The following is a 26593-nucleotide window of genomic DNA, read 5'->3' as shown; positions in this document are numbered from 1 at the left end:
ATTAGTCTAAATGATAAATTTGTTATAAGTTCTCTCTTGGTGTGTCTCTTTATAAATTAGGCCTACAGGTAACTAATAGGACTAGGATACCTATCCACTGCATTTCAAATCCCATGGCTAAAATGGCCTTTGAGTGATGCCCACATAATACCTCTGGATGCTACATTGCATGAACTAGACACAGAAAGCATGTCACACTACTTAAGACACTTCCAACTGAATACTTGTGAAGCAGTACATCACCAGAGGAAAAACATTTATCAAACATCAAAGGTTTGCTCAATTCACATTTAAATAAACATGGAAAGAAGTATCCTAACAAAACGCTATGCTTTATGTACCTTTTTCATACCTAATTCAGTAAGATAGCATCAAAATAAGCTTCCTGACATCATAAGGAATAACTAAATGTTACCAATATTTCAGTGAAAAACTTGATCGATAGTAAAGAAAATCCAAGTCAAATCCTCTCATCCACTATGTCCAAGATCTGTGTGTTCCCAATCTCTCTCTCTCATAGGACGTGTCTAGACTATAGGGATTTTTTGAAAAAAATGGCCTTTTTTCGAAAAGACTTCCCCTGCGTCTAGATTGCAGCCACTTTATTTTGAAAGTAAATTGAAAGAATGTGGCAGTGTTTTTGATCACGGTAAACCTCATTTTATCAGGAATAACGCCTTTTTTCGGAAATACTCTTTTGAAAAAAGGCGCTATTGAATGCAAACTGTGCTTTTTCAAAAGAGAGCGTCTAACCTCTCTTTCGAAATAGCGGCTTGCTTTTTTTAAAAATCTGCTTGTAGTCTAGACGCTCTCTTTTGAAAGAGGCTCGTAGTCTAGATGTAGCCATAGGTAAAGCTATTTGCTCTCAAAGCTCCTTGGCTCCTCTGCCCCACAACATGAGGGAAGAGGGTTGCATATAGTTATCAATAGTTTCTTCAAGACAAAACAGCAGATGTTTTAATAGACAATCATTGCCTACCTTTCAGTAATAGCACCCTAACAACAACATTCAGTTAGCAATGAAAATAAGAATCTACCTACTTTGTACATTATGTTTCCTTCTTCCATCAACTTCTGTAGTAGAATAATTAGAATATCAGGTTTAGAAGTGGCCATTGCCCACGCTGCATTTCCTGCAAGTTAAGACATTAAATATTTTTCAAAGGACATTTCTGCTATTACTAAAAAAACCTTAGGGGCTTGTTTCCAACATAGTTTTACATTCAAAAAGTTCAGTTGACTTCAGTGGATATTATGCAAGTGATGAATCATTCTAGAAATGTTTATACACACACCAGCCTGGCATTAATGGTTCAAAGTGTGTTTACCCTGTTTTAGGGTCCACTTCAGGGAAGCATTGAAGCATGAGCTTAATAGGGATGTTAAATTTAGTTGAATCAACTCATCAACTAGTTGAGTAGTCAATAAGCGGTGGAGCTGCATCAGGGTTAGCTCCCAGCCCCGGAAGCTAACACTGCTGCAGCACTTTCTTTTGGATGTATTAAGAGCCAGATCCCCCACTCTGTGCTTCAGCCTTTTAAGGCTTCAGCCTTAATACATTTAAAAGGCAAATCCATAGTGGGGTTGGATCCCAGGCAGCAAGGGTAGGGAGCATGAGCCCCCCAACACCGTCTCTGTGGGAAGGGGAGGAGAGAGGCAGAGGTGTAGCAGGGACTGGTTCAGCTGATTCCTAGTTTGCGCCCAGTCTCAGACACTGCGCCTCTGCATTTTAAATGTATTAAGAGCCTGCCAGCTCTTAATACATTTAAAAAACCAGAAGCACGGGGAGTGACAAGCACAAGCTGGGAATCAGCTGTTCCGGCTCAGACCCAGTCGCAGATGCGGCACCTCTGCTTTTTAAAAGTATTAAGAGCCTGTCAGCTCTTAATACATTTAAAAGGCTGGTGCACACCAGAGTGCACGCTGCATGAGCCAGGACAGCTGATTCCCAGCTCGCACCAGGTCCCCCATTCCACCATGCTTCTGCTTTTTAAATGTTTAAGAGGCGCAGGATCTGAGACTGGGTGCGAGCCAGGAATCAACCAATTCCTGGCTCATACCTGGTTCCTGCTTCGCCTTTGCCCACTGTGGATACAGTGCTGGGGAGAACCGGCTTTTAAGCCAGCTCTCTCCCAGCACCAGCGCCTGCTTCCTCCCCGCTTGCTCTCGTAACAACCACTATATTTAAGTTCCTTAATAGCTTCCTTTACAAATTATTCTTGTGATTCTTTCTTTGAGAAATTCTCACACCTCCCTTGTTTGCAGCATAATTTTGGTATCGGGTATCATAATTTTGCCCTCATGCTACATAAATGTCTATAACATACTATGGCAGCTTTTGCTAAGATAAAAAAAAAAATCACCATCTCCTTCTCTTGTTTGCAAGGAGTTGTCAGAGCACATGCATTGAGTGGTATCTAGTTTGTGGCCCATGCCCATGTGGCAGAAGGAGACAGCAAACCAGTTCTGGTCTCCTCTCTACCATGAGCTGCCCCTGGATCCCACACCTAGCCATAGAGGCTCTTTCTCCTCTACAGCTCCTCAAGGGGCACCAGGTGGCAACAGAACTCGCTCCAATTCCAGGGGAAGAGGTAAAGGAACCAAGGGAGAGAGGAGAGCACATGTTTATATTCTGAAGTTTGAGAGACTCAATCTGTCTTGCGGTGTTAAGAGTTCAAGGTTTGAACCCTGTTGATGACAGGGGTGGTTGCAGTTGGACACCATAGAATTTCTGTTAACCTTTTTCCTTTTATAAACTCTAGAAAGTTCAATATAAAAATCTACAGTAAAGGAATATTCTTAAGGTTGCAAAGTCATGCATTCAAAAATTTAGAAATAGCAGAAACAGGGTTGACCACATAACAGTAATCCACCCCCCACTCCCACCCCCAACACATCAGCATGTTGATTCAATCTTTTTAATTGACTATTCACTGTTTCACAGGACACCTGCAGCATTCAATGCACAAGGAGACATAATTAAGGTTGCATGGGTAACCATAAAACTGGCATTTTTGAACTTTGGCATGCTTGATTTTGCAACCTAAATAGAGTTCTTTTAAAGTAATTTTTTGTACATAATGTGTTTTATAGCCTTCCATTCTGAAGGAATGTGATTGACTCTGAAAATCTGTGTAATAAACATGGCAATTATTGTACTAGAGCAGACATTCAATTCTTTCCTTTCTAAACAAAAACAACACAAACAAAAATTTTCATTTGACGATACAGAATGGGCTTACTAACCTAATTTGGCACCTTTTCTAAGTAAAGTGACCACTACTGAAGTATTTCGACATCCAATTGCTCTGTCCAATGGACGCATTCCACTGTGGTCTACGTGTTCAATCACTGCACCCTTCTCTACTAAATACTGCACCTAGAAAAGAGAGGAGAGTGGATAAAACCTTTAAAAATTCTTTTCAGCATGAAAGGCAGAATAGTGAAGCCACTTCCTAATCCTACTTGGAGTTGCTGTTTAGAGGAGGTTACTCACCTTAGCAGTAACTGACGTTCTTCGAGATGAGCATCTCTGTGGATGTTGGTGCATCCAAGTGCCATTGATCATAGTTTTCACAGCTGTGCTGGGGAAGGTGGGGGCATGCACAGCACCCACAGCGCACAGATCCCACACATCATAACCGTGCATGCCTGGCCCCCCTTATTTCAGTTCCTTCTCTACCCAGAAACCCAGCCTGCGTAAGATTTTTGAAGTAGAGGAGAAGAAGGGAAAGGAGCGGAGCTCCCACAGGGACACTCATCTCGAAGAACATCAGTTACTGCTCAAGTAAGTAACCTCCTCCTCTTAAGTGAAAGACATCCATCCCTGTGGATGTTCCACAGCGCCTGACTACAGAGCAATGTGTGGAGGTAGGGACTTCAGATACGGTAAGTACGCTGTAGCTAACACAGTCTTGGCCACTTCGGTTGTTGATAGAGTGCCTTGAAAAAATGCATAGTGTTTGGCAAATGTCTGTTTGGAGGCCCATGTGGCTGCTGCATATGTGTCTACAATGGGAACCTTTCGAAAATAAGCCACTGATACGGCCACTGCTCTGGTGGAGTTTGTGTGTATTTTGATAGGTGGCTTTATTTGGTTGTGTTCATAACAGAATCTGATGGAGTCCAAAATCCTACGAGAGAGGCTGTGGGACGATATAAACTTTCCCTTATTACGTTCCACTAATGAAACAGAGTTTTGGTGAAGATCTGAAGGATCTTGTTCTATGTATGTAAAAGGATAGCACCCTGTGATATCAAGTGCTTGCATTTTTTGCTTCAAACTGATTAGCATGGGGCTTAGGGGAAAATACAGGAAGGTGAATGATATGATGTAGATGGAAGGAAGACCATATCTTGGGCAGAAATTTGGGCTGCATATGGAGAGTTACATTATCCTTAAAAAAGATAAGTGTGGGGGGGCGGGGAGAGTCAGCCATCAGTGCTGCTATTTCTCCAACATCCTGTCCGAGGTAATAACCACTAACAAGGCAGTCTTCATTGATAGGTAAAGTAGGGAGCATGTGGCTATTTGGTGAGTGCATTGAGGACTAAGTGCAAATCCCATGGATCAGTTGTTGGAGCTACGTCAGGGTATAGGGCCTGGAGACCTTTGAGGAACTGTTTTGTCATTGGGTAGGCAAATATGGTAGTGCTGTCGATTTTGATGTGGAAGGTTGTAATCATTGCCAGACAGAATAGGACTGAACTCACTGACAGATGAGGTTGTTTGAAATAGAGGAAATATTTGAGGATGGTAGGTAATGGTGCTGCTTTGAGTGGGATGCTTCGTGATGTGGCCCAGTGGACAAATCGTGCCCATTTGTGGGAATACGTTTCTCAAGTGGACTTGGCTCTGCTATGTAGTAGCATATTCTGTTTGGAGCATTATAGTTTATCCCTGAGAACCATGTAGGTACCAGGCTTTTAGGTGTCACCTGGATAAGCTGGGATGTTGAATTTGGAGCCCTGGTTGGTATAGCAGGACTGGATTCTGCAGTAATGTGATTAGGGAAATATAGCCATCCTGCTGAGGAAGGGGAACCATGGCTGCCTGGGCCAGAAAGGAGCTATAAGAATGACCCTTCCTCTATTCATTCTTATTTTGTGCATGGTTTTGTTGGGGAGAAGTAAGGTGGGGGCAGCGTAGAGCAGATAGTGGCTCCAGTTGAATACCAAGAATACCCCATAGATTCTTTGCCTATGCCCATTCTGGAGCAAAAGAGGGAGCACTTTTTGTTGTTGATTATGGCAAAAAGTCTATTAGAGGATAGTCCCAATGATGAAAGATTGTTGACAGTATGCTGTTATCCATCTGCCACTCGTGTTCTTGAGGTAAGGCTCTGCTGAGAGCATATGCGGTGGTGTTGAGAATATACCCGGAAGGTAGCAGGCACTTATAGTAATTCCGTGTTTGAGGCACCAGTTCCAGAGGGCAATAGCCTCTGTATAGAGAGCATGGGTGCATGCACCACTCTACCTGTTTATATAAAACATGCATGTGATGTTGTCGGTGTAGACTCTTACATGTTTGTCTGACAATGCTGAAAGAAAATGGTGGCATGCATGTCTGATGTCTCTGAGCTCTAGAATCTTTACGTAAAGAGTCCTCTCTGCTGGGGACCAAAGACCCTGAATTGTTGTGTTTGCCATGTGCGCTCCCTATCGCTTGAGGGAAGCATCTGTAGTGAGGGTTACAGAGGGTTCTGGAGTCAGGAAAGGGATCCCTGTTACAGGGATGGAAAGTGTCTTGGTCAACAGGTGGACGTTCAGGTCCTGATTGCCAGGACTGTGGTTCCTGCACCACCTCTTCCATTTGTTGTGGTGATTGTGGAGATGGGGAGGGAGCAGGTTGTATGTTACACTTCATTATATGCTTCTTTCTATAATCATAGGCCCATGGTCTCCAGTAATGCCAGTATGTCAAATATGGCAAGGCTGGTGGCAGCCACGGATGTGGTCCCTATGGTGAGATATCCCTGCCTGGGGGGGAGGGGAGGGTCTCAAACTGGCATGAGCAGATTGTATGGATCTCGGTGCCAGGTGACCGCTGTAGTGAGAAAGTTCACTCCATCATCATCATTGTCGCTAGATAGTTCAGTAGGCAACATGCAGTGTTTTGGTACTGTTGTACTGGGTGAAGTATTGGTACTGAGGAAAGGAGAATTGAATGTGGAGGAGACAAGTAAGTCCCTCTGATGCAGGTACCTCGGTGGCAGGGTAGATGGCGACATTATTGTCTGCATCATATCCGGTACCAATGCCAGCGTTGTTGTTGCCGGTGCTGAGATTTGCACCAGTGCTGCGGTGGATATGGTGCCAACAGATGTTACTGTGGTGCTGGCATCCGGTGTGGATGGTTTTCACGGTGCCATGTCGATAGTTCTCTGCACTGACATGGTGGAGTCATGATCACTTGGTACTGTGTTGGTTCCTGAGCTATGTGAGGCAGGGATACTCAGGCCTGTTGCCTCAGCACAGGTTCTGTGTGCACTGTGCTTGTTAGTATTATGGTCGGGGCCAGAAATGCTCAATGCATCATAGGTACTCAGACATGGTGCTCTCTCAGCTCTCAGTGCTGATTTCATTCTTGTGCGCCGTTTGGGTGACTGAGCCTTACAAAGCATGGATGAGACATGTTTCCTGGGAGACTTCTTCCCTTTATCAGTTTGGGGGTGTTCAGCCAGCTCAGTACCTGGGTGAGAGGATAGGTACTAGGATTTCAACAGCATGATCATTTTGAGGCAGAGATCTTTCTCTCTGCAGGTTCGTGCTTTCCATTTGGTGCAATGGTGGCAATCTTGCTGAACATGAGATTCCCCCAGGCTTCTAACACATTTCAGGCATGGTGTCATTGCAGTTAGAGCAAGGTTTAAAACCTTAAGAACCCACCATAGTTAACTGAAATTTAAGATTATCCAACAACAGATAGGAAAAAAACTTCATGGGAGAAAGTGTTTTTTGTTTTCTTTTTTTAAGAGAGAGAACTTGTATTGAATGGACAGTCAACAAAGAAAGAAAAAACTAAAACGAGCTACTTATTTACAGGATTTAATGATGGTGAGTTGAAGACCACTGCTGAGCTCCATCTCAAGCCGGGGATGGTAAGAACGAACTGAAAGGGGGGGGGGAGGAGTGCATGCACCCTAGGCACTCCTCTGAAAACTCTGGTGATGGTGTTAGGATACACCGACAGCTGCTGTGGAGCACCCACAGAGACATTTCTCAAATAAGAAATAAAGTCAGTCTCTAAAATCAGTTAAATCCGTTTTTTGTCTTTTGAACCCAGAAGGGAAGTGAGGGAGAAGGTGATAGCCACATTCCTAACTTTAGTGATAAACAATAATTTTTTTTCTATTGTCATATCAGTAGAATATATACATACATATATAGTGTAAGGCCAACACTACATTCCCAGTCTCCCATTTATTCACATCATGAACTTCCAGATACAAATATGGCTGCTAGTGTCCAAGATTATAAAGTGAGTTGAAAATTACAGAGGAGCCCTGCACAGACCATATGGACTTCAGGATAATTAGCACAGGTTTTGATAACATATCACAGTATGTTGTGACATTAACATGACAGGTGTGAAACTATAGTACCAGAATTTGTTCTGAGGCACTTGGGGGAGAATGGAGTACAAATACAATAAAGAAGAATGTACAGGCTATTTGTACGTAACATTAACTTAAACATGGATTATTTAAAATGTTCATGTTTAATTATATGCTTCAATTTTTTATGACCACAGAAATAGGATTTTTGCACTACATAAAAAAACTTAATTAGTAATATATATTAATTTCTATATCACTTATCACTGGAGCAGTATGATGCTGCAGTAAAGAAAACAAGGCATCATGCATGCACAAGTCCTCCCTTCTATTCCTCAATTCCTTCTCTACTCCGAAACCATGGCTCGGGAAGGCCAGTATCCTGAAGCCGAGGGGAGGAAGGAAGGGTTGTGGAGCACCCACAGGGACACTCATCTCGAAGAACGCCAGTTACTATCGAGATAAGTATCATCTTCATCTTCTTCTTCGAGAAAGATGTCCCCATGGGTGCTCCTCGTTAGGTGACTACAAAGCAATTTCCCTTTAGGGAGGTAGGGACTTTGGATCTGGCAAAAAAGCAGTGGAAAGTTTCAGTTTGGAAAGAGGTCCCTCCATAAGTGCATAGTGATTTGCAAATGTATGGTCAGAGGACCATGTGGCAGCTGCACAGTTGTCTCTTATGGGTACTTTACGGAGGAATGCTATCGAGGTTGAATATGTTGAATATGCCCAATCCCATACAACTTATTCATAAATGATCTGGAGAAAGGGGGTAAACAGTGAGATGGCAAAGTCTGCAGACAATACTAAACTGCTCAGATAGTTAAGACCAAAGCAGACTGTGAAGAACTCAAAAAAGATCTCACAAAACTAAGTGATCGGGCAACAAAATGACAAATGAAATTTAATGTGGATAAATGTAAAGTAGTGCACATTGGAAAAAATAATCCCAACTATACAAATAATATGACAGGGGCTAATTAAGCTACAATTAATCAGGAAAGAGATCTTGGAGTCATCATGGATAGTTCTCTGAAGACGTCCACGCAGTGTGCAGCGGCAGTCAAAAAAGCAAACAGGATGTTAGGAATCATTAAAAAAGGGATAGAGAATAAGACGGAGAATATCTTATTGCCCTTATATAAATCCATGGTATGCCCACATCTTGAATACTGCATACACATGTGGTCTGCTCATCTCAAAAAAGATATACTGGCATTAGAAAAGGTTCAAAGAAGGACAACTAAAATGATTAGGGGTTTGGAACGGGTCCCATATGAGGAGAGATTAAAGAGACTAGGACTTTTCAGCTTGCAAAAGAAGAGACTAAGGGGGGATATGATAGAGGTCTATAAAATCATGACTGGTGTGGGGAAAGTGAATAAGGAAAAGTTATTTACTTGTTCCCATAATATAAGAACTAGGGGACACCAAATGAAACTAATGGGCAGAAGATTTAAAACAAATAAAAGTAAGTTCTTCTTCACACAGCACACGGTCAATCTGGGGAACTCCTTGCCTGAGGAGGTTGTGAAGGTTAGGATTATAATAGGGCTTACAAGAGAACTAGATAAATTCATGGAGGTTAAATCCATTAATGGCTATTAGCAGGGCTTGACAAACAGTGTCGAAATCTGCTCCCCAGCCCCGCACTGCGCATGAATAAGACCTGCATTGCACATGTGCACGCCTGCCGTTGAACAGGGCAACTGGCTGAAATCATTTAATGATTTGTCGAGCCATGGCTATTAGCCAGTATGGCTAAGGAACGGTGTCCCTAGCCTCTGTTTGTCAGAAGGTGGAGATGGATGGCAGCAGAGAGATCGCTTGATCATTACCTGTTCAATTCATTCCTTCTGGGACACCTGGTATTGGCCACTGTCGGCAGATAGGGTACTGGGCTGGATGGCCCTTTGGTCTGGCCCAGTATGGCCATTCTTATGAGATAGCCATGGCTCTGGCTGAGTATGCCATTATGCTCTCTGGAGGGAGCACGTCTGACTGTCCCTGTTCCTCCTTATCCTGTGAATTACCCTGTTCAATAGGGAAATCGGAGGAAACACGTAGAATAGGTGAGATGTCCATGAGATGAGAAAGGCATCCATCCCCAACTGATCTCTTGCCTATTCCTGCCCTGGATAGGGGGCACTGGCTGTTGGACTGCAAGGCAAATAAGTCTATGGTAGGGTGACCCCATCGGCGGTAGATGTCTGCCAATATGTGTGGGTTCATTTGCCACTCGTGTTCGGCCAGGAGGACTCTGCTGGGTGCATCTGCCGTTGCATTCAGGGTGCCTGGAAGATGCACTGCAGTGACTGTGTTGTATTTCAGGCACCAGTTCCAAAGAGCTATGGCCTCTATGCAGAGTGCTCGAGGTCCCAGGTGGGAATGGGTTCTCTAATCTGGGGACAGAGTTTCCTCCAAATCTTTAATAAACCTTAGATGACACAGGTCAAGTAAATATGGAGAACCCTTCTGCTAGGGCACAAAAAGTTGGTACTGCTGCCAAATGCATCTTTATTGTACTAATGAACCATCTTGATTTCTTTAGATCCAGAATGACTGAGAGAAGCACAGATTCAGACAGAAGACCACGGCAATGACACCACCAATGGAAAAATCTTTTCCATTTCTGCAGACAAATAATGTGAGTTGACCTCCTTCTACTGTTCAGTAGCATCTACTTCACTTTGCATAACTAACCCCTTCTGAACCATGGAGGAACCATGCCCTGAAGCCGAAAACCCCTAGGTTGGAGTGAAACACACAATCCACGTCCTGGGAGAGGAGATGTGCAGTGGACAGAAGCATGAGTAATAGTTGGACACACAAGTGAAATAGATAAAGATACCAAACCTGTCTTGGCCAGGTTAGTACTACATGGACAACTGTCTAATTTTGTTAAGCACCCTTAGTAATAAGACTGAAGGAAATCTGGACAGAAAAAGGGTGTCTTCCACAGAGTGGTGGCCTATAACCTTGTTTGAGTAAAAGAGAGAGCACATTTTGTTTCTGCAGAGAACAAAGAAATCCACATCTAGAAGACCTCCACCTTTGGAAGAATCTAAGGTTATTGCTCCCATTTATAGTTCTGGGAGAAACATCTGCTGAGAATATCGGCTACCATGTTCTGACTATATGGGAGGTAGACAGTTGAAATTTTCATAGCTTCATGGTTTCGGCACACAGGGAGGGAGACTTTGCTCCTCCCTGCTTGATGATATTTATATGCAAGATACGTTGCCCATCACAACCAGAGAAGGAGTCCTTTGCCTCTACTGTAGTCAAGAAGTCAATGCTTCCAAGACCATGCATCTTACAAGGGACCTGGGTCTTTTCGAACATGGTTCCTTAAAATGTGAATCCTCTTTCTGGAATCTTCCAAGAAGTCTCCAAAAGCTTCTCTTTCTTAGGGGAAGCCTTCAACCAAGGTTTAAAGTGCACTGGATCTGTCCAAAGACAGAGGTACAGATGGGGATGCTTTCCTCACATGACTTAGTACTTGTCTAAAATGAAAATATATACTGACAAAGCTACCTCTCTCAGGGATGTGAAAAGAAACATACCCTGACAGGTGGAGCTATGCTGACCTAACACCCAGTATAGACAGTCCTAGGTCAACGAAAAAACTCTTCTGTCAGCCTATCTACTGCTTCTTGGTGAGGTGCAATAAATACAAATTAGATAAAATGATTTGGAAGATTTTGTACAATTAATTTTACTTACTATATCAGAGTCTCCATAAAAAGCTGCCAGATCCAAAGGTGTTCGTCCATTCTTGTCCACCTGATCTATTGTTGCACCATTTTCAACCAAATACTGAACCACTCCCTTATGGCCCTTCAGGCAGGCCCAACTCAGTGCTGTCAGCCCCTCTTTATCCAGGGATGAAATGGATGCATCTGAAATAAAATACATGTAGATTTTCTTTACATTAAAGTTCCATATTTAACTTATAAAATTATTAAAATCAAAACCAAAAATTGATGAGAACTTCAAAATATATGAGTAATCCCCCTTCTATTTCCTCTAATCCCCTCAAAACTACAATAAAATAAATATTATTGTACAGGCAGTCCCCGACTTACGCGGATCTGACTTATGTCGGATCCGCACTTATGAACGGGGCTTTCTCGCCCCGGAGCTCGCAGGCAGCGGTCCCGCCACCTTGACCTCCGGGGCGAGAAAAGCTGCTCCCGGTGCCCCTGGTCTGCTGGGGACCGTCTCCAGCAGACCAGGGGCACTGGGAGCAAAGCCGCAGCAGCGGCGGGTTCCCGCGCTTCTGAGGCTGTGCTCTGGCAAAGCCTCAGAGGCGCGGGACCGCGCCGCGGCTGTGGCTTTGCTCCCGGTGTCCCTGGTCTGCTGGAGACGGTCCCCAGCAGACCAGGGACACCGGGAGCAAAGCCGCAGCAGCGGCGCTACTGGAGCAACCCAGCAGCACCCCAGCTGCTCTGCCCCAGCCGTCCCCAAGTCAGCTGCTGCTGAAACTGACCAGCGCTGACTACAGGAAGCCCGAGGCAGAGTTGCTCTGCCCCGGGCTTCCTGGAATCAGCCGCTGATCAGTTTCAGCAGCAGCTGACTTGGGGACACTTGGGGTTCTTAAGTTGAATCTGTATGTAAGTCAGAACTGGCGGTCAGTTTCAGCAGCGGCTGAATCTGGACGCCAGTTCCGACTTGCATATAGATTCAACTTAAGAACAAACCTACAGTCCCTATCTTGTACGTAACCCGGGGACTGCCTGTATAGTCTAGCATACTGTATGTAAATAAGATATGATCGAAAACTATCAAAATACTTTATGCTGAAAAACTGTCTGGCTTGTGTACCTATAAATAATTATACAGAAAAATCCCTCATGCAGTTGTACAATTACTGATTTTACCTTTCGAAAGTAGAAATTCCACAGTGCTCAAGTGTCCTTCACAAGAAGCCACCATAAGTGGTGTCCTGCCTTGCTTGTCACTTGAATTCACATCAGTTCCATTCTCTAACAGAAGTTTAGCAATCTGAAAATATATTAATTTAAACCTAGGTAAGCAGATTTAATTTTTAGAAATGCACTTTAGTAATGGGATGCATAATGTGTTATTTATATTCACTCTGATTCATTCATAATTAATTTAAAACTTCAACAGTTTTCAGTTCTAAACCAAGGATTCTCCTTTGCGTTCTCATGCTTTGCATCATGTTGCAACACACCACCAAGTATAGCAAGCCATAGGAGATACCCCCATAATAGGCTGATCTTCAGGATCAGCCTTTCCCTATGTGGCTAATGAGGGGGTAGGCCTGACTTATGCGAGCATGCTTTAAAACCCAGAAGCAGAGTGACCAAGGAAGTGAAGCGGACAGGGGGCTGCAGACAGGCAAGTTTAAGAGGGAGTCCTAATATGGTTAGGAAGACCCACAACACGTTTGCCAGCACTGTTTCTGTCTTCTCTGCCTGTGCCTTTAGCCAGACAAACCACTTGATCATGGATGCCTCTACCCAGATCCTGATGTAGTTTTGCAGGGACTATGGCTTGCAATTTCCACTTACTGAAATCCAGTCTGGGGGGACCATCCAATGTGAAAGGTGCCTGCTGATGGTAGCTCTCAGGAAGCAGGTGGGAGAGCTACAGGAGGAGGTGGGTAGGCTGAGGAGTATCTGAATCCATGAGCAATTCCTGGAGAGTATTCATGTGGAGACAGTGGAGGCCGAGGAAGCTGTCCTACTACAAAAGACTGCTGACACACCACTGGTGAAGGAGGAAATGGCTCGGGGGGACACTGGCAGCTGGTCACTTCTGGCAGCAGGCAGTATTCCACCCCTACTCCCAACCCTCCCACAATGGCACTGGGGAACCGTTGAACTGTTCTGGATCTGGGAAATAAGGAATCACCCCCTAACACTAAAAGAGGTGAAACCATGTATCCCGAAGGTTGGGAGGTCTGCTGCCACCACTGCAAAGAGGAAACGTGGGGTAATGGTGGTCGGAGACTCTCTTCTGAGGGGGACAGAGGCAGCCATCTGTCACCCTGACATGTCATCTCAGAAGGTATGCTGCCTGCTGGGGGCCCATATCCGAGACGTTATGGAGGCATTGTCGAGGATTACCCGGCCCTCTGACTACTACCCCATGCTACTCATCCATGTGGGCACTAATGATACTGCAAGGTGTGACATTGAGCAGATCAAGAGTGACTACAGGGCTCTGGGAATACGGGTGAAGGAGTTTGGAGCACAGGTGGTATTCTCTTCAGTCCTTCCCATCAAAGGTAGGGGCCCAGGCAGAGGTAGGTGCATCCTGGAGGTGAATGCCTGGCTGCGAAGATGGTGTCGCCAGGAGGGCTTTGGCTTCCTTGACCATGGGATGATATTTCAAGAATAACTGCTAAGGAGGGATGGGGTAGGAGAAGACCATATTTGGATGCAGACTGGCTAACCTAGCAGGGAGAGCTTTAAACTAGTTTCAACCGGGGCAGGTGACCAAAGCCCACAGGTAAGTGAAGAACATGGGAGACCTGAGAGTTGGATTGAAAAAGGTAGGGAGCATGGGCTATAACAGCTGAGAAAAAGAAGGGACAAGGCAGAACTGGGAGGCAAAATCAAATCAGTATCTTAGATACCTATATACAAATGCAAGGAGTATAGGTAATAAGCAGGAAGAACTTGAAGTGCTAATAAACTAACACAATTATGACATTGTTGGTTTCACAGAGACTTGGTGTGATAATACACACAATTGGAATTTTGGTATAGAAGGGTACAGCTTACTCAGGAAAGATAGAGTAAACAGGATGGAGGTGTTGCCTTATATACCGTATATACCGGCGTACAAGACGACTTTTGATGTTAAAAAACATCCCCCAAAAATCGGGGGTCGTCTTATACGCTGGTTATACAGGCGGCAGGGCCCCTCCGTGGCTTTGCAAAGCCTCGGAGGGGCTCCGGCAGGGGGGACAGCCCAGGCGCGCCTGGGATGTCCCCCCGCCGGCTTCCCCCGAGGCCTTGCAAAGCCGCAGAGAGGCTCCAGCGGCGGGGCAGCCCAGGCGTGCCGGGGCTGTCCCGCTGTGGGGGCGTCCTCAGAGGCTTTGCTCCCGGTGTCCCTGGTCTGCTGGAGACGGTCCCCAGCAGACCAGAGGCACCGGGAGCAAAGCTGAAGCAGCGGCGCGGTGCTGCGCTTCTGAGGCTTTGCTCTGGCAAAGCCTCAGAGGCGCGGGACCCCGCCGCTGCTGCGGCTTTGCTCCCGGTGCCTCTGGTCTCCTGGGGACTGTCTCCAGCAGACTAGGGACACCGGGAGCAAAGGAGGCAGAGGGGCGCTGGGGTATAAGACGAAACCCTATCTTTTAACTAAAAAATTACGGGGTCGTCTTATACGCCCAGTCGCCTTATACGCCGGAAAATACGGTATTAAAAATGTATACACTTGGACTGAGGTGGAGCTGGATTTAGGAGACAGACATGTTGAGTCTCTGCTTTAGAATAAAGATCTAGAAGACATGAGCTATGAGGGAAGACTGAAAGAATTGTGCTTGTTTAGTTTGGAAAGGAGAAGACAGAGAGGGAACATGATAGCAGTTTTCAAGTATCTAAAAGTATGTCACAAAGAAGAGGGAGAAAAATTGTTCTCCTTGGCCTCTGAAGATAGGACAAGAAGCAATGGGCTTAAGCTGCAGCAAGGGAGATTTGGGTTCAAACTTAGGAAAAACTTCCTAACAGGGTAGTTAAGCACTGGAATAAATTGCCTAGGGAGGTTATGGAATCTCCATCTCTGGAGATATTTAAGACCAGGTTAGACAGACATCTATCAGGGATGGTCTAGATGGTGCTTGGTCCTGCCGTGAGGGCAGGGGACTGGACTTGATGACATCTCAAGATCCCTTCCAGTTCTAGTGTTTTATGATTCTATAATAGCCATGGGAGAATGCCCCCATAATAGGCTGATCTTCCATTAGTACAGAACTGGCATATCAGCTCTCATTCTGCTCTGCTCCCAGTTTAGGAAGCACAATTTTTTAGTTCAGAATGATGTGGTAATCTCAAATGCTTTGTCCTATCTTAAATAACTCAAGTGGTGGGATTTTTCTTGGGTACTAATTTGGAAGTACCTCTGAAAACTTGCACCAATTTATTACGTGTATAAAGATGGAGAAAGAATGTTAAAATTCAGAAAACATCTCCCATAATCATTCATTTTATTCATGAGCATGTGTCACACCTGCCAATGTCCCTGCCGCACTGCGCAGAAAAGTGGAGGAATTCCCCTCCTGTTGGATCTTGTCATAACAGCTCCATGTTCAAGCAGTAACTCGCATACTTCCAATTTCCCTCTCCCTGCAGCAGCAGTAAGAGCTAAAGAAAGTCAAAAGATATGATTTTTCATTGACAAAACATATTTTAGTTTTGGTAAATGCAGCCTCTTATGGAAGAAAAAAGAACAAGTTTTACAACTAAAAATACCTCTCTGCAATATTCACAGCTTTCTGATCAAGTTTTCTCTGGGTTCAATTATTTAGAGTTTCAGATTTTTGTTTGTTTGTTTTTTGTTCTCCCATCCCTATATTTATAAAGGCATCTTCAGGAACAAGCCCCATCTACTCCTAGCCTGGGCACTGCAGCCCCAGCCTGGCTGGCCCTCCTCATCCTTCCCCAGGGGAGAGCCCTAGCTACTGCAGCTGGCTTAGCACCAGCACTTCTACGGCGGTCGAGAGACTGCAGCCTCCACCGCCCCGTCCTTTCTCCAGCACCCGGGGGGGTGGGGGGGAGGGGCTGTGGTGGGGGTACAAGAGGCCGGGGCTGGCTGTGGTTGGGGGAGAGGGGAGCTACCGCTACCCAGAAGAACAAGGCCCACTGTGAGAAATCAAGCTTCAACACAATTGTAACCTTCTTGCAACTTTGAACTGATATTCATGTGGTAGGAGCTCATTAGAGTTTTGGCTGGTCTATGCACAGAACCCAAATAAACAGATGCACTGAACAGCAATTTGGCACTATATTAAAACATTCTGGGGGCTCATGCCCCTGCGTTTGTGATTGATTATCCTAACAACATGATGGTATATGAGTACAGGCAGCATAATTATAAAACTATTGTTAGAAATTTTATGACAGTCATAGATAAAGTAAGCATCAGTGTACATGTGCATGCATTGTTAATGGCTTATACTGAGGCAGATAATTTCTATCTACAGGGAACTAAAGTGTTTGTAAGCTCTCTCAGCATCCTGACTTTAAAAAGAATAGTTTTCAGTCAGGCTATCATTTAAACAACTCAATCATCTTTTCCCATGATTTGTTATGCTTTTTCACTTCCACTATGACACTCTTTGAAGCTTGAAAACAAAATATTTTCCCATCATGATTTTGTTCTCTTCCATTTGGCACACATAAGCTTTGTTGTGTGTTTTAAATGGAGCTTGAAATTAACAGATTTTGTTGTTGTTGAATACTCTGTACCAGAATCACCCGCAATGTCAACACTGTTCTGAAAATAGTGCTTCATCGCTAACCACCTAACGCCAGCAAATTATTCACCACCACATATACTGTTTCTATCTAAGTCCAGCATAAAAATACACTTTGTTCAGTTTCTCAGTTAAAGAACAATAGATTTCTCTTCTTTTCAGGGCTCGACAAATAATGCAATCTACTTGCCCATGGCGAGTAGATTGCAACCTGGAAGAGCTGGGTTTGGGCGATCTGCACATGCACAGAATGATCTGCGCATGCACAGATCGCTGGCGAGCGGGGCTCACCATGGTTCGGCGAGCCCTGCTTCTTTTATTAAAATAATTTTCAAATGGAAAATATTTAAAAACAGTATTTAAAAATGTGCACAGAGGTGCTGAAAAATAATAAAACTACAATCACTGCAGGATGTGGTACATCTGTTATTACTTTTTTAAATTAATTCTGACCTAGATACCCCTCCAGCTTACAGATACCTAACTATTTTAAAATTAGACAAAATGTTTTGGTCTAAACAATTTGACAGTTCTTCTTGAAGGTCCTCAATTTATAGATAGAACTGTCAAGTTATTTTAAAAAAGCAAACAAAACCACCTTTTAAAAAACAGCCTTCACGTTTATCTCTCACTTCCAGTTCTTGAGTTTACGGTGTAACTCTGAAGTTAAAAGCAACATCGTGACTAAACTATACCATATTGGGCCACAAGCAAGGCTAAAGAATAAAACTACAGCAAGCTAAAACATACAATATCATGGCAAAAATATTTTCAGGAATTCCGACAATTCTACTGAAAAGGACCACCACTGATCTGCCCAATGTACTCTGCAAAAGCTCAACCCATTTTGCCTTCATAAAAAAGGAAAGAATTTAAATGAGCAGCTAAACAAGCAATTGATGCAGAATGGAAAATATGAGAGCAGCCCATTAGGCTGAAGGAAAATTAATAACCTGGCAAATCTTTGGTCTGCAGCCAACAATGTTAGAGGGAAATAATAACTGGGAGGAAAAATCTTTTTTTTTTTTTGGTCTGAAACAAGACACACACAAAGTCTGGAAATGTATATGAAAATAAATATAAGAAGCTCTTGTACATTTCAAAGGAGAAATGCGGAAGTGCTTATCGACTAGTTGAATTTAACTCCCTTACTCCCTGTGACGGGGTGCAGTCACAGATGACCCCTCAGGGGTGTCTCCCGAGGTACTGACACGGCCACTGCCACTTGCCTTCCTGTTCTCTGGGGCTCCTCACTGCCCGGTCCTGCTGGGCCAGCTCCGCTGGTCTCCCCCAGCTAAGGCCCCAAACTGAGGTTCCTGCCCCCACCAAGAGGCAGTACAGGCACTGAACCACTTCAGGTCCAAAGAGAGTGCAGTTTAGGGCCCAGCCTCCTGAGAGAGCACTCCCCAGATGGGATCAAACCCCAAAGAATTAGGTATGCCCCCCTTTAGCAATGAAAGGGGGAATGTGCACGCTGGGCCCCCCACCCCAGGTAACAATAGCTTACACTGGGTTTGATAGAAAATAAAAATGGTTTTATTAAGTTGAAGCAGTAGGATTTAAGTAGTAATAAGTGAAGGTAGGCAGAGCAAAATAGGTTACAAATCAAAAGAAACAAAACTGCTTGGCTAATTCTCCACTGAAACCTCAGTGCAAACTTAAACTCACCCTAAAACCTCTTTTCCAGCTGCCACTCTAAACCAGGGCTGCCTTCCCCATCCTGGGGTCTCAGGCTCCTTCCTTCAGGTGCAGCCCAGCCAAAAGACCAAGGCCTCTCCTTTCCTATTCCTTTCGTTAAGGAGTTGAGGCCACTCCCTACCAACCACTGCTCAGACTAAAGGACAAAAGATTGTTTTAGAGTGGCTCATCTAGAAGTCGTGGGTAACGCCCTCCATGTCTCCCATTCATACACTGGAAACTCACAAATTATTCCCCACTCCCTGTGTCTAATTTTACACACACAAATAATACATACAACGGAGTAAGTTAAACAGAACCAGCAGATCATGACATGAAGATCAATGGGTTACATGAAATAATTCACTCAAACCACCTTTGAGTTATGTATATTCATGTCCATGAGTCCAGTTCACAAAGGATGGGGCTGGGGGCGGGCGCTCCGTCACACTCCCCCCATCCCTCTGTTTAACCAGTGATGGCAGGTTTGTGTATGGGAAATCTCTCCACCCCATCCCAAACAGATGTGGATTGCTTCTCTCTCTTCAGATTCCTCCTCAAGACCCATTTCTGTCAAGATGACTTTATATAAAAAACTATATGCTGCCCAAGATAAGGGGTCTCCAGAAAAGTCAATATTTATGTAATAACAGAATAATACATTTGTTAAGTTTTATAATTAAAAATTAGATACTTGAAGGATTCCCTCTCCTATCATCCTTTACATGTTGTCTTCTCTGATGCAGGTCTTTTGTGTTTGTACAAGCATAATTTTGCCCCAATACTAATTAGTATCTCTCTATGCTGTTGTAATATAAATATTTACTAATTTTCTTCATCCCTGAAGAAATTATCCTCCTTCGCCCTTCCAAAAGTTAAGCTCTATCTACTACATATGCGAAGGGCAGAATGAAATAGTATTTGTGATTAAACTTAATACAGAGAAATCCCCAAAAAATGTATTTCACTTTGAAATTCCAACTGGCATTATCAGTACCCTTTTTTTAAAATTTTAAGATACAGGGTTGATATCCCTGGTCCAGCAACCTCGGGACCTGACTGGTCCCAAATGAGGGAGTTTGCCAGACCAAGAGAGATCAATTCCATTTCTCTGCTGATGCGACTCCAGGCTCTCCTGGGATCCATCAGCAGACCTAGTGGAGCTCTCTTTCCCCCAGCCTGCTGGCTCCCAGCTCTGCTGGCCAGTCCCCGCCACCGCAGCTCTGCTGCCCCGGGGCTATCAGGCTCCGCTCACCCCAGGGCTGCCACAGCTCCAATGTCCATGGACTGCCGGGACTCTACTGTCCCTGGGCCGTCACAGCTGGGCTGCCACAGCTCTCAGACACCAACACTGCCACACCTCTGGGGTTGCTATGGCTCTGGAGCTTCTGGGGCTCCGCTTCCCGGGGCTGTTAGACTCTATTATCCCAAGGCTGCTGTAGCTTCCCAACTCCAGTGCTGCCAATGCTCAGGGCATCAGGAAAGGGAGTTTAGGGCTGCCACAACAGTCGTGGCTCCGCTCCCCAGAGCCACCACGGCTCTGCTCCTTGGGGCCGCCAGGGCTTTCACAGCTTCGCTACCCTGGGGCCGCTGGACCTGCTGTGGATCCACTGATCTGGAGCCACCAGGGCTCTGCTCTTCAGGACCACAAGAGCTGCTGCAGCTCTGTTGTTCCAGGGCTGCCGTGGCCAACCCCATGGCCACCTAGCCTTCTGGTTCAGGGACTTTCTGGTCCAGCAATATCCGTGATCCTGCCGGACTATGGATGTTGCCAGACCACAGAGTTTCAACCTGCACAACAAAAATACAAAAAGTATAAAATACTATTATAAAATATTAAAACATTGAAAATGTGGCTGAATGATTTTGTATGTCTATAAATTTTAAAAAGTAATAAAATCAGGCACCAGGAGAAATAATGGGGTGATACTTTGTTGTATTTAGTTTTGCAGCCGGTGTGCATGTTTCAGTTACTTTTCTGAAAGAAAAGAAATAAGGCTCTGCAACAATAGCCATTTTTTGATCCCAGATACAATCAAGGATTTTCAAGGTCACTTATTAAAACAAGTTATTTAATATTCTAAGGCTGTTTTCATCAGCAATCCTTAACTCATGTCAGTCTAATACAACTTGTACAATAGTTTGCCACAATGTACATGCCACATTCTGACCCCAATCCTACATCCTTCTTTTAAAAGAGTGACAATTACATTAATATTTACAGCTTTTTATTGACAGAGTGGCACAAGAGAAAATTATCTCTCTCTCCATTATTGTTCTCTTTCAGCTTTACTTCCAATCTCATTATTAAGACATTTATTGAGTTTCATTCTCTGATCCATTCTTGCCTCATGAATCCACCCGTCATACTTTGAGCTGAAAGCTCAATGTTGCACAAATATAGTAACATTAGCTGTTATTTAGTTTCATATTTGTTAAAATACTTATTTTAATGCCTACTGAAATCACAAAGTTTTACCTCAAATTAGCTAGCCTTCCACTGAACATGAAAGGAATACTGAAATTTACACAAAGGGTCAGAGATTTTGCCATGGAGCACCACTGTAACATAAACTTTGCATATAAAAAAAACCCAATTAGTTCATTCCCCAAAGTGCATTTTAATTTACAGCACTGTTCTAAAAAAAATTTCAATTTAAAACATCCCCCTAAAAGAAGCAATACAACATGAGTTTTTAACATGGCTATTAAATACAGTCATCAAACAATTTAAAAAGCAAAATGAAATAAATCGTGTATTTTCCTTACTCCTTGAGCATAGGAATGTCAATGTGTAGATGACTACATGATTAACCAATAACCCTGGTCTTATCATTTAATCCTGTTGACTACATACATTCTCCTCCTTTCCCCCGCCCTTGCTGCCTGTCATCAGAAGAAGTGGGTTGTGCCCATGAAAGCTTATGATACCATCTACATGGTTTGTTAGTCTTTAAGGTGCTACTAGATTATTTGTTGTTTTTTAAGTTTTTCCTGTTACAGACTAACATGGCTACCCCCTGATGCTTCTGATGCTTCTCTATCAGATGTAGCAGGGCGGAGGGTGAGGGAAGCAAGTGGGAACAAACACCAGTAGGAAGCTGGCTATTAAGCCAGCTTTCCATGCGTCCTGGTTCGGCAGATTGGCCTGTCCCCATCTCCACTTGCTGCCTGTTACAGAGGTGGGAGGGAAGTAGAAGCCAGTTTGGGAGGGGGAGAGAGCCTGCTTAAAAGCCAGTTCCCCCAACACCAGCTCCATGGTGTCGCCTCCCTCTCCTGCTCTGCAGCCTCTATCAGAGGTAGTAGCGTGGGGAGAAGAGGGGGGGCAAGAGAGGCTGCTGCAAAGCAGCCTCTGTATTCAGGGGGTCTAAGCCCCCCGTGGAAAGAGGCTGCTATAGCATCTGCTCGGGCCCTCTGCTGAAAAGGGCTGCTGCCTCGCTGTGCTGTGCAGGGCAACAGGTGGGAGCCAGTCTGCACCAGAAAATGGTTTTTAAACCTGCTCCTGCCTGCCACCATGTGCTGCTGCCTCTGATAAAGGCAACAGCACAGGGTGACAGGGGGCTCCCCAGGAGTGGGCCTGGGAGCACACTGGCTGCCACTCCTATCCCTGAGACTATCGAATAGTCATGTAACAGCTAAAATTTGATGCAGTTATATAACTATTCAATTACATGCTATCTAACATCCCTACTTGAACAGTATAATGTCATTCCCTACTAGTATTATTCTCCTTTACCTAGTAAACCCTGACTGGTTAATATCACTGGAGCTTAGAGATGGCACACAATTTGTGTTTAATTCTTCATTTGCCCAGCATCATCAACTATGTCAGGTAGGCAAAGCTTAAGTAGTAACATTTTTGAGTTTCAGTTGTGCACTGTGCACTGTCAGCATGATTATTATAGGTTCTAAAATAAAACTTTTCAAGTCTAACTTTAAACAAAGACAGTAGTTAACAAAAGAAAATAATGTAACATATTTAAATCTGAAAGGTATGTTTAACAGATTGTAAAATATTTTACATTGATACAGGAAGTCCTGAATTCTCTCGCTGGTTCTAAAAAATAAAATAAAAATATCTCTTTACTTAGAATAGTCCTTTAGGATTACAGACTGCTACACACTATCCCACTGTTCATGGTAATAGGTTTGTGATTACTGGATGAAAGTGCATCAGTTCTGCCTCAACTTACACTGAGAAATTCGTCTGACACACCAGTGTGCAAGAGATCAGCACCCCCTCTTAGATACTAAGGAACTTTGTCCAGCACTGATATACAACTCTAAAGACATGTAGCAGCTGTATCCCTTTAGCTATGATTAGTATAAAATCCTTCAAATCCAGACTGCTTACACAGCCACTCTACAATTTTATGCAGTTCATTTAATTCCCAACTGTTTTCTCTAAACTACTCATTTAATTTAACCATCTCCAAAAGCCTTAGATAAGTTTCTTGCATTGCAGAAATAGGATAATTAATTAATCAAATCAAAGAGTGGCATGATCAAAGTGTTTTAAGAGGTTAAACCATTTGGAAACATTAAGAGTGCATAGTTCCTCATGCTTTAGGGGATACAAAATATATAGAAGATATTTTATTGATTTTGCACTAAGCAATCTTATGTGCTTAGACTGAAAAGTCTTCAGGGAGGAACTGGGTTATCTGTTTTGCATATTTTGCAGACTGTTAAAAGCTGTGTGTGTCTACAGTGTTCAACAGAACTACAACAATATGACAGCTTAGAATGCATCAGAAAATACGCACTGGACAATACTGTAATAAGATTCTAGTTTACCAATATACATTTAGACATTTCAGGGAGGTTAAGATACTAAACTACAATACAAGGTGGAAAAAGAGGCACAGATACCAGTGAGGGGAGGCAGAGAATACAGGGTACACATAGGAGTTTCAGGAGTTGAAAGAAAAAAGAAAGGGGGAACAGGGAAGAGATCGCTGACTTATAAATGCAGGATAAGATGACAGATGTGAGGCCCAAAGGGAAAGACTGTGGACAGAAAAGAGACTGGGAAGACAGAGCAATAACAAGAAAGGTCCCTTTACCTTTTTCAATGTAGGGAAAAGAGAAATTGAGAGGAGAAAGCTAAGAGAATCTCCCCCTGCCATTTCACCCAAGGTGAGAGTACCTGACTGGGAAATTACTGTAATGCAAGAACCACTCAATGTGTCTATTTAAACCTTGATTGAGGGTGTCAAATTTGCATATGAATTCCAGCTCAGCAGTTTCCCATTGCAATCTGTTTTTGAATTTTTTTTGTCTGAGAATGGCAAGGTATGGGTTACAGATCACTGGTCTCATAGGGTACGTCTTCACTGTAACACTATTTCAATATAACTTAGCCCGAATCTACACAGCAGGCAGTTATTTCGAAATAGTGTCAAAATACTATCAAGCTGGAGGACTTCTTACTCTGACCCGCATTGAACGAGGAATAAGGTAAGTCAGAGGAAGAGTGCTCTATTTCGAAATAAGTGCTGTGTAGAACATAAGGGCATGTCTAGACTATGGGGGAGGGAGGGGTTCAAATGGACATAAGCAAATTCAGCACTAATTTGCATATCTTCTTCCAATAACATTTTCGAAAGCGGGTCTTTCAAAAGTGAAAGTAGTCTGGATGTGGGGTTTTTTCGGGGAAAAAACCCTTTTTCAAAAAAATCACAAACCTTTTTTTTTAGGAAGAGCAGGTCTTTTTGAAAAAGGGTTTTATTTAAAACCTGCGTCCAGACTACTTTCACTTTTGAAAGACCCGCTTTCGAAAATGTGATCGGAAGAAGATATGCAAATTAGCACCAAATTGGCATATCTCCTTCCGAAAAAAAACCGTAGTCTAGACGTGCCCTTTTACGTGCCATACTGGGTCAGACCAAAGGTCCATCTAGCCCAGTATCCTGTCTGCTGACAGTGGCCAATACCAGGTGCCCCAGAGGGAGGGAACATAATAATATGTAATGATCACGTGATCCCTCTCCTGTCATCCATCTCCAGAGAAACAGAGGCTAGAGATATCATTCCTACCCATCCTGGCTAATAGCCATGAATCTATCTAGCTCTTTGAGCCCTGTTAAAATCCTAGTCTTCACCACATCTTCTGGCAAGGAGTTCCTCAGACTAGTGATAGAAATGTAGCCATGTTAGTCTGGGGTAGCTGAAGCAAAATGCAGGACAATGTAGCACTTTAAAGACTAACTTCCTTAGACTGACTGTGCACTAAGTGAAGAAAAACTTCCTTGGGTTTGTTTTACACCTGCTGCCTATTAATTTTATTTGGTGACCCCTCATTCTTTTATTGTGGGAATAAGTAAATAACTTTTCCTTATTCACTTTTTCCACACCACTCATGATTTTATAGACCTCTATCATATCCCTCTTTAGTCTCCTCTTTTTTAAGCTGAAAAGTCCATGACTTTTTAATCTCTCTTCATATGGGAACCATTCCAAACCCCTAATCATTTCTGTTGCCCTTTTCTGAAACTTTTCCAATGCCTATATATCTTTTTTGAGATGAGGTGAACATATCTGTACGCAGTACGGATGTTAAGGATTAGTTGGCTAATTGATAAGCAAATGCTTATTGGATAGTCAGTCAATTAGTCAAATCTACCCCCTTGCTGCCTCCACCAGATAGAGGCAGCAAAAGGGGAGAGGAGGAAGGGGGCACTTCAAAGCAGCAGTGCCACACAGCTGAACTGGGGATCAGATGTACAGCACTGCTGCTTTGAAACATCTCGGTAGCGTTCAAAGGGGCAGTGCCGCACAGCTGATCCCCAGCTCAGCTATGTGGTGCTGTCCCTTTGAAACACTGCCTCAGCTTTTGAAAGGGACAGCGCTGCTTTTGAGAGGATCAGCTGTGCAGTGCTGCTGCAGAGCCCGGGGTCAACTGGGGATTACTATCCATAGAGACTCTATGGAACATTTTGGCTCATTTAAGGTTTTTACTTTATTTGATTCTACATTTTCTTTCATATATAGTGCCACTCACACACCAGCATAACCTATTCTGTCCTTACGATATATTTTGTACCCTGTTATGTCTGTGTCCCATTGACTGTCCTCATTCCACCAAGTTTCTGTAATGCCTATTATATCAATATCCTCCTTTAAAACACGGCACTTGTTTTACCCATCTTATTATTTAGACTTCTAGCATTTGTGTACAAGCACTTAAAAATTGTCACTATTTATCTGTCTGTCATTTCCTGATGTGTTAAGACTCTTTTTCATTTGACTGTGTCTCATCTGATGTGACCCATATTTCCATCCTGTCATCCTGGCTAGAACATAGAGAACATAGTTTAAAAGTTTTAAAGAATGTCAAGTGTACCTTGTCCCCTTCCAACTCCCCCTCTAAACTCCCTCACAAAACTCCCTATTTCGAAATAAGCTATTTTGAAATAAGATACGCAATTGATGTAGCTCAGTTTGTGTAGCTTACTTCCAGGTTAAGCCTTGCAGTGTAGATGCACCCATATTGACACCTCTCTTTGTAAGTCCCACCCCTAATTCTTTCACTCCTTCCTCCCACTATAGCAGGGAGCCCACACTGGCACTCTAGTGTCATGTCTGTCAAACAGCCATGGAGAAAGCCCCGACCCCACCAGACTGGCTCAAAAGGGAGAGCAGCACAAGTGCCTCCACACTGTGTTTCTCTCCTTCCTCCCGTCCAGGTCAGCTGGAGGAACGGCGGCGTAATGATGGGCATTACTCGCGGGTGGGGAGGGAGTATGAAGAAAGCGCTGACCCCAGAACTGCAGCATAATGAAGGGCTTTCCCTGCTGGAAAAGGGGGAAGGGGAGGGAGTGTGAAGAAAGTCCTGACCCCACCAGATTGGCTTAAAAGAGAGAGCAGCACAAGGAGCTCCACCCTGTGGTTCTCGCCTCCCTCCTGC

The 26593-nt window shown here is 43.8% G+C and overlaps 1 protein-coding gene across 8 annotated transcripts in view; it reads right to left on the bottom strand.

The window, feature by feature from the left end:
* Window positions 1-26593, bottom strand: part of TANC1 (tetratricopeptide repeat, ankyrin repeat and coiled-coil containing 1) — a 213214-nt gene that overhangs the window by 5933 nt on the left and 180688 nt on the right. For all 8 annotated transcript variants that reach the window (XM_014575373.4, XM_075933446.2, XM_075933448.2 and 5 more), the window contains 5 exons: window positions 15762-15895; window positions 12443-12566; window positions 11286-11461; window positions 3247-3379; window positions 1042-1133 (listed from right to left, as the gene is read on the bottom strand). In XM_014575373.4, the coding sequence (XP_014430859.3) occupies window positions 1042-1133; window positions 3247-3379; window positions 11286-11461; window positions 12443-12566; window positions 15762-15895 (659 nt within the window). The remainder of the gene's footprint in view (window positions 1-1041; window positions 1134-3246; window positions 3380-11285; window positions 11462-12442; window positions 12567-15761; window positions 15896-26593) is intronic.

Source organism: Pelodiscus sinensis, chromosome 7, assembly GCF_052426305.1.
Source record: "Pelodiscus sinensis isolate ZL-2025 chromosome 7, ASM5242630v1, whole genome shotgun sequence".
Taxonomy (NCBI): Eukaryota; Metazoa; Chordata; order Testudines; family Trionychidae; genus Pelodiscus; species Pelodiscus sinensis.
Note: the sequence above shows the minus strand (reverse complement) of the source record. Positions and strands in the feature narration are given on the sequence as shown.